The sequence below is a fragment of the Macaca nemestrina genome, chromosome 10 (assembly GCF_043159975.1).
Source record: "Macaca nemestrina isolate mMacNem1 chromosome 10, mMacNem.hap1, whole genome shotgun sequence".
NCBI classification, from domain to species: Eukaryota; Metazoa; Chordata; class Mammalia; order Primates; family Cercopithecidae; genus Macaca; species Macaca nemestrina.
The window spans coordinates 52,903,161-52,915,672 of NC_092134.1; the positions used below are offsets into that span (position 1 = coordinate 52,903,161).

At 34.9% G+C, this 12,512-nt stretch overlaps 1 protein-coding gene across 2 annotated transcripts in view; it reads right to left on the reverse strand.

Moving 5' to 3' along the window:
- Positions 1 to 12,512, reverse strand: part of LOC105473300 (protein tyrosine phosphatase receptor type Q) — a 222,050-nt gene that overhangs the window by 161,653 nt on the left and 47,885 nt on the right. For both annotated transcript variants that reach the window (XM_071071389.1, XM_071071390.1), the window contains 3 exons: positions 7,211 to 7,393; positions 6,783 to 6,884; positions 3,021 to 3,141 (listed from right to left, as the gene is read on the reverse strand). In XM_071071389.1, the coding sequence (XP_070927490.1) occupies positions 3,021 to 3,141; positions 6,783 to 6,884; positions 7,211 to 7,393 (406 nt within the window). The remainder of the gene's footprint in view (positions 1 to 3,020; positions 3,142 to 6,782; positions 6,885 to 7,210; positions 7,394 to 12,512) is intronic.

Consider the following 12,512-nt stretch of genomic DNA (forward strand, 5'->3'; position numbering starts at 1 on the left):
CGTTGACAGGAACACGTCGGCGGAAGACACAGCGGCTGGACATCGAGAGGAACACAGCGGACTAACAGCACACACTGACAGACGCCGCAGGCCAGCAGGCCATCAACCAGCGGAACAACGCACAGTTTGGCGGGTGAGGACGAAGGACAGTGCGCTGCTGAGTGACCCGACTCCAGGGGAAAACCATCTTCCCACTCCATTTCCCTTCTGGCTCCCTGCCTTGCTGAGAATTATCGCCACTCAATACATCGTGCACTCATTCTCCAAGCCCCGTGTGATCCAGTTGTGGTACTCCAAGGCAAGAAAACCCTCTGTCCTTGCGATAAGGCACGGGGTCTAACTGAGCTAACACAAGCCGCCTACGGATGGCTAAACTAAAAGAGCATACTGTAACACAGGCCCACTGGGGTTTCAGCTGAAAACATTCACCCTTAGACCCTGCCATGGGGTCGGAGCCCCACAACCTGCCCGTCTGCATGCTCCCCCTAGAGGTTTGAGCAGCGGGGCACCAGAGAATTGAGCCACGCCCCCGTTGCACGCGCTGCGAGCAGGACAAGGGAACTTTTTCTGTTTCAGTATTACGGATTTGAGATTACCTCACCCCATTTTCAATGGGCTTCCCCTGTACCCAGACTACCTCAGAAAACGAGATAAGGATACCTCTTGACGGATGAGAGAAAAAGTACAATTGAAGAGTTAAACTTTGAATTGATTGAATATTTACCCAAAAGAGACTGAATTAAACCCAGAGGGAATGATAAATGAATGGGTTATCTAAAATCAGTGCTTTCATCAACCCCAGCATCACTGCAAAAAGCAAAAAGAACCAGTTACAGAAAATAAAAGGTCATGTTCTATATGACATCAGAATTGTTGCATATAAAATTTGAGCCATGCTATATTCTTAAGAGGTGATGTAATGTACATTGTCATTACTTATTCCTAACAAATCCTGATACCTTTAGACATTTTGGAATTATAAATAGACAACTAAAGTTATAGTTAAGTTCCTAGAATAGGAGGCTCCCATTGACATGGGAGTTCATACCCAGAGAAAGAAAAACTGGGTAAACAGCATCCCTTAAAATGCTATCCCACCACATGTGTTTCTGTCTAGGTGTGCTATGCATTATGCTAAAAATACACGGAAGCTCAAGGAAGGGAAGCATGATCACTGCATACAAGAACACAGTTATTCTCATAATGCAGGGCTGAAAATTCCCGCCAGAAAAATCTTGACTCTCGCTTAATTAATCTGTTTCATTTAATTTTTTTCTAACTTAGTAAATGGCATCATATTCTAGTAGTAATCACACTTGATTCAAAAATCTAGAAGTCATTTTTGATTCTTCTCTTTTTCTTATCTGCACAGCCAATCCATCACCAAGTCCTGTTAGTTTTTCTTCCCAAATGTAGCTCAAAGTTGCCCACTTCTCCCCTCCATTGTCACTACCATCTCTTTCCCAGACTACTAAAATAGCCTAGCATCCCTGCTAATATTTTTGTCCCTGACAGTTCATTCTCTGTAAGGAATCTAAAGTGATTTAAATTATCTATGAACTCCCTTTATAGTTAGAATGAAAACAAAATCCTTACCATGGCTTGACTCCTGAACTTTATCTCCTGCCCCCACTGTTACCCTCCTCTGGTTCTCTAATCCCTAGCAACATTGACCTCCTCTCTGGTCTTCAAAGTGACCAGTTGTGTTTCCCCACAGAGTTTGTGCAGTTGATATTCCCTCCTTCTTGAAAGTTCTGCCCTGTAGATTTTTACATGGCAAGAAAATCTTTCTTGTCAACTGGATCACAGCTCAATGCCACTTTTTCAAAGAGAACTTCCTGAAGCATCCCAACAAAAGTAGACCTCCTTCCCCCAACGTTCCCTTGTTTGCTTGTTTATGGGTATAAAATCCAGTTATCTCTTTGGAGTGTAAGAGATACAAGATCCTTGAGGGCAAGGGTCTTATGTGAGTCTTGTTCATCAGTATATAAGTATTCTATCAATATTGTTCAATGAATGAATGAGTGAATAAATAAATAGGGTAATGAAAAGGAATGGTTACCTTCTTCCCACTGTTTCCTTTTCACTAACTGGGAGTCATGACACTCCCAGTTTCATCATGACTAGGCAAAGTCACTAGGAATCAGGCAACAAAGTAAAAAAATATATATAGTCTTAAAGAGAAATATGCAAAGGGGTTAAAGGGGAATTAGGAAAGAAAAATCTTAATTTAGGAAAAGGAAGAGGAGACTTCTTTAAAACACCATAGCATCTCCCTCAATGCTGGTCCTTCCAATTCAGAAATATAAAAGGAAACGGCTATGTTTTATGAAGTATTGTGTAAATTGTATTTTCTGAGTTGAAATATATGAAATACACTAGGTAATGTATTACCTAACTGGTGAATCTCAAGAGGATTTACATTACATCAAAGTGAAGATTTCAATCTACCAAGTTCTCATGAAGTAGTATAAGCATGTTAACTGACATGAGATACAATGTAGGATTTCATCTTTTTCACAATTGAAGGATAAACAGGTAATCAGGGTAATGCTGATCAGAAATAAAATACATTGTTTACATTTCAATAAAAAATTGACCTTAAATAACAGATTTCTTTAAAAATAGCTATTTAAAATGTTTACTAAAATTACTCTGCTCAAGGGACGCTTGAAAGATGGTGACATGAGAGTACTTGTGTAAAACTTCAGAAGTTTAAAATTATATGCTCACATTTATACAAGTTGACTTGTCAATGACTTTTAAGAGTAGAAATTTAGTATAATTATGCATAACACATAATTTTTTGTTTTAATTGCAAAATTATTTCATTTGACTTTGATTGACTCACTACATAAAAGGGGAAAAACTTATTTCTTAATAAAAACATATTAACTAGCCTATTAATAATCAGGTTTCTAATGCAGCACCACATTCTGAAATCTCAAAACTGCATTCCTATTATGTTACAGATTAATATCTGTTCTCAGAACTATTTCCAAAAAAAAAAAAATTATTACCAGACATAAACTGTGTAATAAAGGATAATTCCATTTGGCTCCAGAGGTGGTTGCCATGACAACTTCACCGTGACACCAGACAACTGTTTTACAGAGAAGTCTTGAGGGGGAGAATCAGGAGCTGAAAAGTTAGGGTATAGAATAATGTATTTTATTAAACATATATAAGAAAAAGTTAACATGGAAATACACACAATTTTTATTATAAACTTTCTGGTAAAGGAATTAGGTTCAGTGCTTTTCTCCAGAAGCGCGAGAGACTGTTTATTTTCAAAATGAGATGATAAAGGAAGATTTTGCATGGTGGTATTAGAACATCTGTTTCTGTGATTCAATGGAAAAAAATATTTCATGAGAAAGTAGAACAAGGGGTATGTCACAGTGACTCACCTACTGTTCAAGTACATCTTGGTCAACTGTCATCCTCTAATAGAAATAAAAACTTTATTGAGGGTGAATAAATACACAATAAAAGGGGTCCCTAGACAATAAAAAGAGGTGGGAAAAAAATCACACATCCAAGAAGTTGGGAAAGTGATAAGCATAACATTGGGAAAGCAGTTAAAATGACTGACCTCACAAATGAAAACTACATTCCTCAATCTCTGTTGTGTCATTAAAAAGTAAAATAATATCAAACTCTCTTCACTCAGTCTTCAAAATTGGTTTACAAAGGAAATACCAATGTAGCACATAAATAAGAAAATAATGTAGAATCTACTTATAACTCTGCTATAATAGTGTAAAATACAAATACATTTGCTATTTGGCATTGAATAAGTGGTAAAAAAAAACATTACTGCAAAATAGTTAGCCAACTTTATACTTCCATTTAGGTAAAACATTTAGAATGGCATTTCTCAGCTGCTGTGTAACACCACAGTAATGTCTTAGAATAATAGAATACAACTTTTTGCATGTAAAAAAGGAAAACACTAAAATTGGTTCATTGTTACAGTGATGCACGGAATGTGAATTCATAGGTAGCTAATAGAAATTCTGAAAATTTGTTTACATCTTTAAACAATGGCAATTGAAATACAGTCCATGTACAGATCACTATTTCCAACAATTTGGACAGAATCCTGCCTGACTTACTTCATTTTTTTTCTTTTTTACTTCTCTGAATAATCTCAGCTACAGTCGTACGTGTTCCCATGTGTGCATGTTTTCATTATTTTACTAACAATAATTTTCCAAATAATTTTATTGAGCAGCAGAAAGTTTATGAGACAAGTTATAAGGAATAATAGTGATAGCTGTATTTGGTATTTTCATTTGGTTATTTTCACTGGCACTACAATAATGTTGCTATCAAATAATAGTTATCACAAGAATGTATGCATCAATGAAAGATGTCTGTTTCCCAAGATAAGAATTATCTCTGAAAATTCTCTTTCGTTTGTCAAAACAAAAACCTATAAATATTTCTCCTAGCATCCTTGTAAAATCTGTTTATTGTTTACAAAAAGGACTTCAATAAAAAATGCAGTAACTTAGAAACTAATATGTTGCAACTAACCATTTCTAACATGCTCTAAGATGCTTATGTGGAATACCAGATAAAGGTTGGTGCCTTTAAAAGCTAACCTTCAGTAGATCTCTGAATATTTTATTTTTAATGTAAAACATTTTATTGCTAAGTAAATGTAATTAACATGTCTATCCAAAAAAAAAATCAGTGCACACCCACTGTAGCAGACTAAGTTTTAATCATTTTGGCATATGTATTCTAAAATGTTTTGGCATATGTATTCTAAAATATAATCTAACAAAATTGAAACTAGAAAAATTAGAACTTTTGCAGTGCATTCAATTTGTCATCTCAGAGCATTGCAAGGTAGCTGAGAAAGGAACTTCACAGTCTATCGCTCCTCTGCCTGGCATGATCTTTCCAATTTCTCGCCCTCCTTTTTTATTCATCTTCATGTCACAGCTTTGACATAACTTCCACAGCTTAACTTTACCTCACATCCCAGAGTAGCTTAGGTCCTTCTTTTGTCCTGGTAAATAATTTGGGGAAACATTTATGCCAGTAATTAAAATCATAAAAATTATTTGTTCACACATTTGTCAAATTTAGGTCTCTTGTGCTAACCACGAGCTGCATGAGGGCAAAGAGTTCCTAATTCCCAAATAGGCAAATTTTCTCAGATCTTTATCCATTCTCGATTTTCTGCAATTTTTCAACAAGGGAGCCTTGTTCTTTATCCTATTCCTTAGAAATTATATGACTTGGCCAAGAATTTAGATGGAACTTTACCTTGAGGAAGCATATTTTTAACGGCCCAGGTAATTCAGATACACAACATACTTTGGAATTATTGACTTGAGTGGTAAAAGCTCTGCCTGCTCAAAATATATGTTCACTACTGGTCTCATTCCATCATATAAGATCTCAAATTCTTGCCATTAGGACCTTTTGATTAGATTAGTTACATAGAAGTGGGTATTATTTTCAGAAAGACATTGGTAAATTTTTTACTAATATTATCTTAAGTATATATAAGATAGAAAGGAGCACTAACTTTCTTCCCCAGTTTTTAACCATTGACTTACTTGGAAGGATTTTTTTATTAAGATAATTTTAACTTTGAGAGCAAGGAGAATCTATTTATGAAAAAAAAAATGGAATTTTGGCAGGTAAATGTGATGGAAAAGCAAGCATAGTAAGAAGATACAATGACTATGGAAAACTGACCCACGGAGGCATCACACTTAGAAACTGGGGCAACCCAGAGAGCCCTAGCCAAGATGCTTTGGTGAAATTCTTTGGTAGAGGTTAAAACATGGAGAGACCTGCAAAAAGAGAAGAGGGATGTGAAGACTTTATTCTTTTAAAAAGAAAGAGAGCAATGCTGGGAAAAGTCTCCCTTCCTAGCAGTGTCTAATGCACATTCTGCCCTGGTGAATGATTCTAGACTCTTAAAATTCATAGGCTATGGCCTAGCTTTAAGATAGGGAAACTTGACAGAAAGAAAGACAAAAAAAAAAAAAAGATACTCCACAAACACGTATGATACTTCCAGGCCTACCCTTCATGGAAACAGAAATTCCTTTTACAGAAAAAAAAAATAATATTCTCTAAATATGCAACGTATAAAATATAAAATGCAAAACCTAATCCCAAATGTATCTTTCAAAAGTTATTTTCTTAGCATAATATATGTCTAACTTGGTAAGGTATCAATGTAAAGTGGCCTCAGTAGTAAAGCTGATTTTATTTGGGTTAGGGAAAGGTATGTTTAAATATTCAACATGAAAGCTACTAACATTGGGGAATAGCATCTTGTCCAATTATATAGGGAACCTATACAATAGCCTGATCTCATTATCAAGCTAATCCTTAATATCATAAAAAAGTGCTGAACATTTACATAAACATAATCTGCTTCAAAGCTCACGTTAATGTCTATTCTTAAAAATGTAAAAGTTGAAAAACACAGTCATGACATATATCAGTTAATGTTCAAATCAAATTTTTAGCCTTAAAAATGTCCATGGAAAAACATGACTGACTGTTTTTTACAGAGTACTGATGACTTTAGAAAAATAAAAAGCATTTTATGCCTGATTTCACTGAATGTAAATCTAACATTGCTAGCTTATTTTATACCATGACAATGAAATCGCTGTATAACGCTGGTATGGTACACAACTGATACCCATGACTAGAGGAGTTTTTACATTGTTTCATTCTATATATGTGTTTCTCGAAATATTATAGAATCAAAGTATATCAATATCCACTATTATATTTACCATCTTCCTCAGTCAGTATACTTATGGGAGCACTCCGAACTCCTTCACCTTTGAGTGTACTAGCAGACACCTCAATCATATATTGGGTATATTTCTTCAGTCCTAAATAGAAATAAAATAGGTAAGAGGCAAACTATGAAATGGCTCTCAATACAATCTTCCAAAAATAAAAACTAAGTGAAAATGTCATTCTTTGGCAACAGTAGCTCTTATTTATGAAGACAAAATGATATAGGATAAAGTGGAAAAGGACGGATCTACAGTATTCTTTCATGTGACTTGCAATAAACTCCTAGCTTATTTAACCAAAAAGACAAAATTGTAATACCCTGCATGAAAATAATCTCAAACTATTAACATTAAGCTAATATTTGTGGTTACTCTGTCGTTATAAATGCAAATATCCAATATTAGATTTGTTCTTTTACCTTTAATGTTTTGGGTTAAAGAGGTTGTATTTATAGTTCTTTCCTCATTTCCATTACTTCTCTTGAGATAAATTGTATATTTTTGTATGATTCCATTGGGACTACTTGGGGGCAGGAATGATAGCTCAATCTCTCCAGAAGAAATATTTTTGTAAGTGATATTTTCTGGTGCACTATCAGGCACTGAAAGAAACAAAAAAATATAGATACATAAAACAATTCCATTCGAAAAATCTATTCTGCTGAAATTGTCACTGAAGCGCACTAGGTTATTTACATGTGAACGTTCACTAGAATGCAATGGTAATAAACATCCTGAATGAAGTAAGGTATAAATAAATTATAGGACTTACAACTGTATAAGAAAAATTTTCATTCAAAAGAAAATACTACTATGATTCCACAGAATAATAGTTATAAGATGATACGTTTACTAAAATACTTGGAACTATAGGAACCTATCTTGTACTGAAGAACACACAGATACAAGAAAGAGAATTTTAAAACACTTAAAACTTGATTCTACTCCTCATTAATGATAATATAAAAAAAGATCAGTAGGTTAGTTTTGGTCGACAACAGGGTCTATGACAAGGCAAGGAGTCCTTCCTAGATGTGAGACTGCATATTATGACCTGGCAGCAAAACCACCTCCCAAGAATATGGGATATCATTAAGTAAAACACTGGTTTTCTGTATCTAACATTTTTATATGGAATACATTATACATAAAATGGTTTTCCATGTAAATTTGAGCCCAAAACTATATACAAGATTCCAATTCCGATAAAATATTGGAGCAGATACCCTAAATTGAGTGAATATCTTACTTAAAATAACTAAAACTCTGCATAACATTAAGATAAATTTTCTTTAAGAAATTCTGGTGCTGAAAAGAAAGTTCGAATCCAGTGGTGACTGGCCAAAAGAAGTCACAGAAAAACAAACAAGCAAACAAAATGCAAAGACAGAAATCCTGAGAAGGAAGCTGGTACTAAAGCCAGTTTTGCCTTGCAGTAGATTGGTTAATTCTAGTGCCTTTGCATTTGTATAGTAACATCTGTGTAGTGTGTCAGAGAAAGACTATAAAGTCCTGGGGCCAGCTGAAGGATGAGCCATATCTCTGCAGAAAGACCTGAAATCCCAAAAGAATGCAACTATAACCAGTGTTATTATATTGAACAATTCTAGGGGATACTTTAGAGTCTTCTGCATGTGCCATAGAAGTCTATGTGAATGGTAACTCCTGGTCTTGTGCAATGTGATGCATTCATTCTCAAGGAACAGGAAGTGAGAAATAAACCTGCCATGCAGAGAGGACAGAAAGGAAACCTTTTTTCTCTCTTGCCACTCCTCTGGGTGGAGAGATAGAAAAGAAATAAAAATTATGCTGTTTTGGATTTATAAGCCTGTCCCCATAATCATATGTTGACTAAATCCATGATACCTATACGTACCCTGAAGAAACCTCTACTTCAGAATTTAAATTAAAATAAAACTGTAGTCCGGAGCTGCTATGACTCCTAAACAACTAGAAGTAAATAAAAATACTTGCTGGAGGAACTCAACTTCAACAAAACCCACATAAATTTCTCACAGCTAAAGTTTCAAAGAGTATGAGCTCACGGATAAAATCACTAAACACACAAGCAAATCAGATATCAATAGTGAAAGTCAGCAAAGAAAAGAAAAAACACATACACATACACAGTAGTCAGATTTTGAGATTCCAGATATTGAAATAAAATAGAAATGTTTAATATGTTTCAAGAAATCAAACATATTTTAAAATATGAGCAAAGAATTATTTAAATAATGGTAAATAATATTAAATAACCAAGCAAGTTTGAAGGAGAACAAGATAGATCTTCTAGAACAGAACAAAATAACTAAAGTTAAAATTCCCTTGATGTATTAAAGAGCAGATTAGATAAAGAAGAAGAGAACTTTAGTGAAAAGGATGATAGTATTGAAGAAATTATCAAGAATGTAGATCAAAGAAAACAGTTATGGAAAATACAAAATGGCAGTTGAGACATAGATGATATCTGCAGGGGGTTTAAGATAATAGAGAAAATAAAGAAGAAATATTTAAAGGGATAATGGCTGGGGCTCATCAAAATTATTCAAAGATACCAAACATCAGATCAAATAATTTCAGTAAATCCCAAGCAGAATTTTTTAAAACCATATTTAGACATATCATTGTGAAAATACAGAATACCAAAGAAGAAAACATCTTAACAGTACCAGAAAGAAAACAAATCATCTACATAGTAATAACAATTAGACCAACAATCAACATCAGCTGAAATACAACTGGAATTCTATACCCAGAAAAATAAACAGTAGCAAACTAAAAACATATTCAGACAATAAAAAAAAAAACAAAACCCTGAGGGATAATGCCATCAACACATCCTCAGTAAATGAAATTGTAGACAACGTACTTTAGGTAGAAAACTATTTACCACAGATGAAAGATCAGAGTGGCCAAGATAATGGTTTAAAAATTGAGTACATAGAACAATAACATAAATAATTAACTTGGAGGGTTAAACAATATAAACTAAATAGGTAAATATTATTGCCATTCAAGAGTCCTGTTATAAGACTCTTTTCTTTCAAATGAAAGAAACTGAACTTTTTTATTAGTATTCTAAATTGAATGGATATAAAAATTACTAATAGTAAATTTAGTAGATAAATAAAATTCAGAAGCCTTAAAAGTGTAGATACAGTGTCCCTCCCCTCGATTGTTACCAGTTATTGGGTTATGGTGTCAAGGCACACTTAACAGGAAAAAGTAATTTTAAAATATTGATATTTTTAAAACTTTGAGATGATTGCAATTCAATGCATAGTTTGATGTAGCAATATAATTCCACTATCCTTTCTATCCTAAACACGCTAAATGTTCTCTAGTGTTTTCCCAGGCCAACACATTGCATTGAGAAAAATCCTCAACATCTACCCTGAATGCTTTCTTAACTTTTGGCTCTAAGTGAAATCTTGGACCTGCTGAGAAATACCACTACAGTTTAGCCCTCTTGGGTATCATGTTTGTTTTTCTCCCATAGTCCCACTAACCATAGGGCGTAGGAGTTGGGTAGTTGCATTTATTGCTCCTTTTTTCTTCTTGAAGAACCACAGATCCATTGAAGCCCCATTCTGTTAGATACCATCACATGCTACCCCTCTTTAAGACAGACAACTGGTAATACCTCTGTCACTTCTCTGAACATCTCAAAGATGCTATCACTTTGATGACTGACTTCTTCCCTATGACTCAGAGAGGTCAATATCCATGCAAATGATCTATCCACTTCCCTGGACTGTGTATTTCTTTATCTCTATAATTCCAAAAATATTTCCCCCCACCTAAGTTTACCCCACTACACTTCACTGGCTTTCATGGAAACACCTAAGACTTTGTCATTAACAATAACTACCAATATTCCTCTCTTTGACAACTGACTCCTATCTTTCCAGCTTACTGACTCTTATACTTTGAATCCAACAATTCTCTGACCCTCATCAAATCTTTACTGTGCATTACCTCTGTTATGCCTTCATTTCCCTACATGCTCAGGCTAGAGTCCATAGTCACTGTGATCACTTCTTAGCTATATCCATCACTTCCTTCTGTTTTTATTTTACTTTCCTGGCAAATTATAATTGGAATTAAACAAAACTCTGCTAGCTTCACATGCCCAATATAATAACTGAAAATTGCATTTTTTTCAGCTATTAAATAGTGTTTTACAGAGTAAAACACCATTCTATGCTGACTAGTTCCACTTAAATTTATAACCTCAAATCTCAAATGGATCCTTTACATTTCCTGATAGCTAATGTTTTTGTTTTAGTTAATTCAGTCTCCCACTCTTTAAAGTATGTTTTCACCATATTCTCTCTTCACAAACCTCTGATAAGCCCTCCCTCTCTTTATTTGAAGCTAATAAACTTGCTTCTCATTCCATTGCAAAAATAAAAACACTGAGAAGAGAGCTACATTATCATCCAACTTCAAATTTTCCCTTAACTGCCTTCCCTCTTTCCTTCTTTCCAAGCTCCATCCCTCCACGTCTGCACTGGATTTCATTCCTTCTGCCTATTCAGAGACTTTACACTTGAAGTTAGTCAGATACACATGTGAACACACATACACTGTAATATACATTCTGGTGTTTAAAAAGTCTTCTTTTGATTGCACTTGCTCCTTCAGCTATTACTCAAGTCTACTCTCCACTTCATATCAAAATTCCTCAAAATTTGCCATTCCTCATTTTCTACATTTTTTTTTTTTGCCTGTCATACTCTGTTAATCTCACTTTGTTTTTCTCCATTTTTTTCCTGTAAAACCTACTCCTGTGAAGTCACCAATGACCTCCATTCTTGCCAAAGCACTAATCAATTGTATGCCCCATCTTACTTTACTTGTCAGCAGGATTTGACATAGGGAATAAACTCCTTCTACTTGAAAATCTTTATTCACTTGGCTTTGAAGACACTATCTTCTTCTGGTTTTCCTTCTATATCCAGTGACTTCTGCTTTGTCCTTGATTAGCTCTTCTTCTTGTCAAAGTCTATGTGTCGTATTACCCAGGACATAGCTGTAAGCTTCTTAACATCTCCCCCTATTGTCCAGTGATGTGACTTTATCCTCATCTCTTGATTGAATATCAAAGATACAGTGAGGCTCCAAATTGTATATGCAGCTCTGGATCTTTTTCCTGAGCTTTAAACTTATTTATCTAACTGCCTTCATAATGGCACTTGGATATTTGAAACATGTTCCAAACAGAACTCCTGGATGTTCTCCGTATTGACCTCTTCCCTGGACTTCCCCGTCTAAGTAAATGGCACTACCACTCACCCAGATACTCAGACCAACAATCTACTAGTTCATCTTGATTTTTCTCTTTACTTCAACATCCAGCATATTCAGCAGCAATCTGTGAAAACCGTAACCCATATAATGTTCCTATTTCATAATTATTCAAAAGCTCCTCATTAAAATTAAACTGCAAATTTCCTACAATGGCACCCAAGAATCTCATGATCCACCTCTGCCTCTCGCCTCATCTGTGAATTCTCTACCCCAACTCACACTGTTCAAGTGACAGAAATGCCCTGCTCTGCCCCAACTCCACAGTTTTTTTCCTCTACAAGAAGCTGGCAATTGCTATTCTTCCTCTGGAACACTTTTCATCCTTATCGTTGTCTCATTTAATCCTGCACCTCATTAATATCACTGGGCAAATTAATCTCTCAGTGTGGCCTTTCCTCAGTGCTCCAT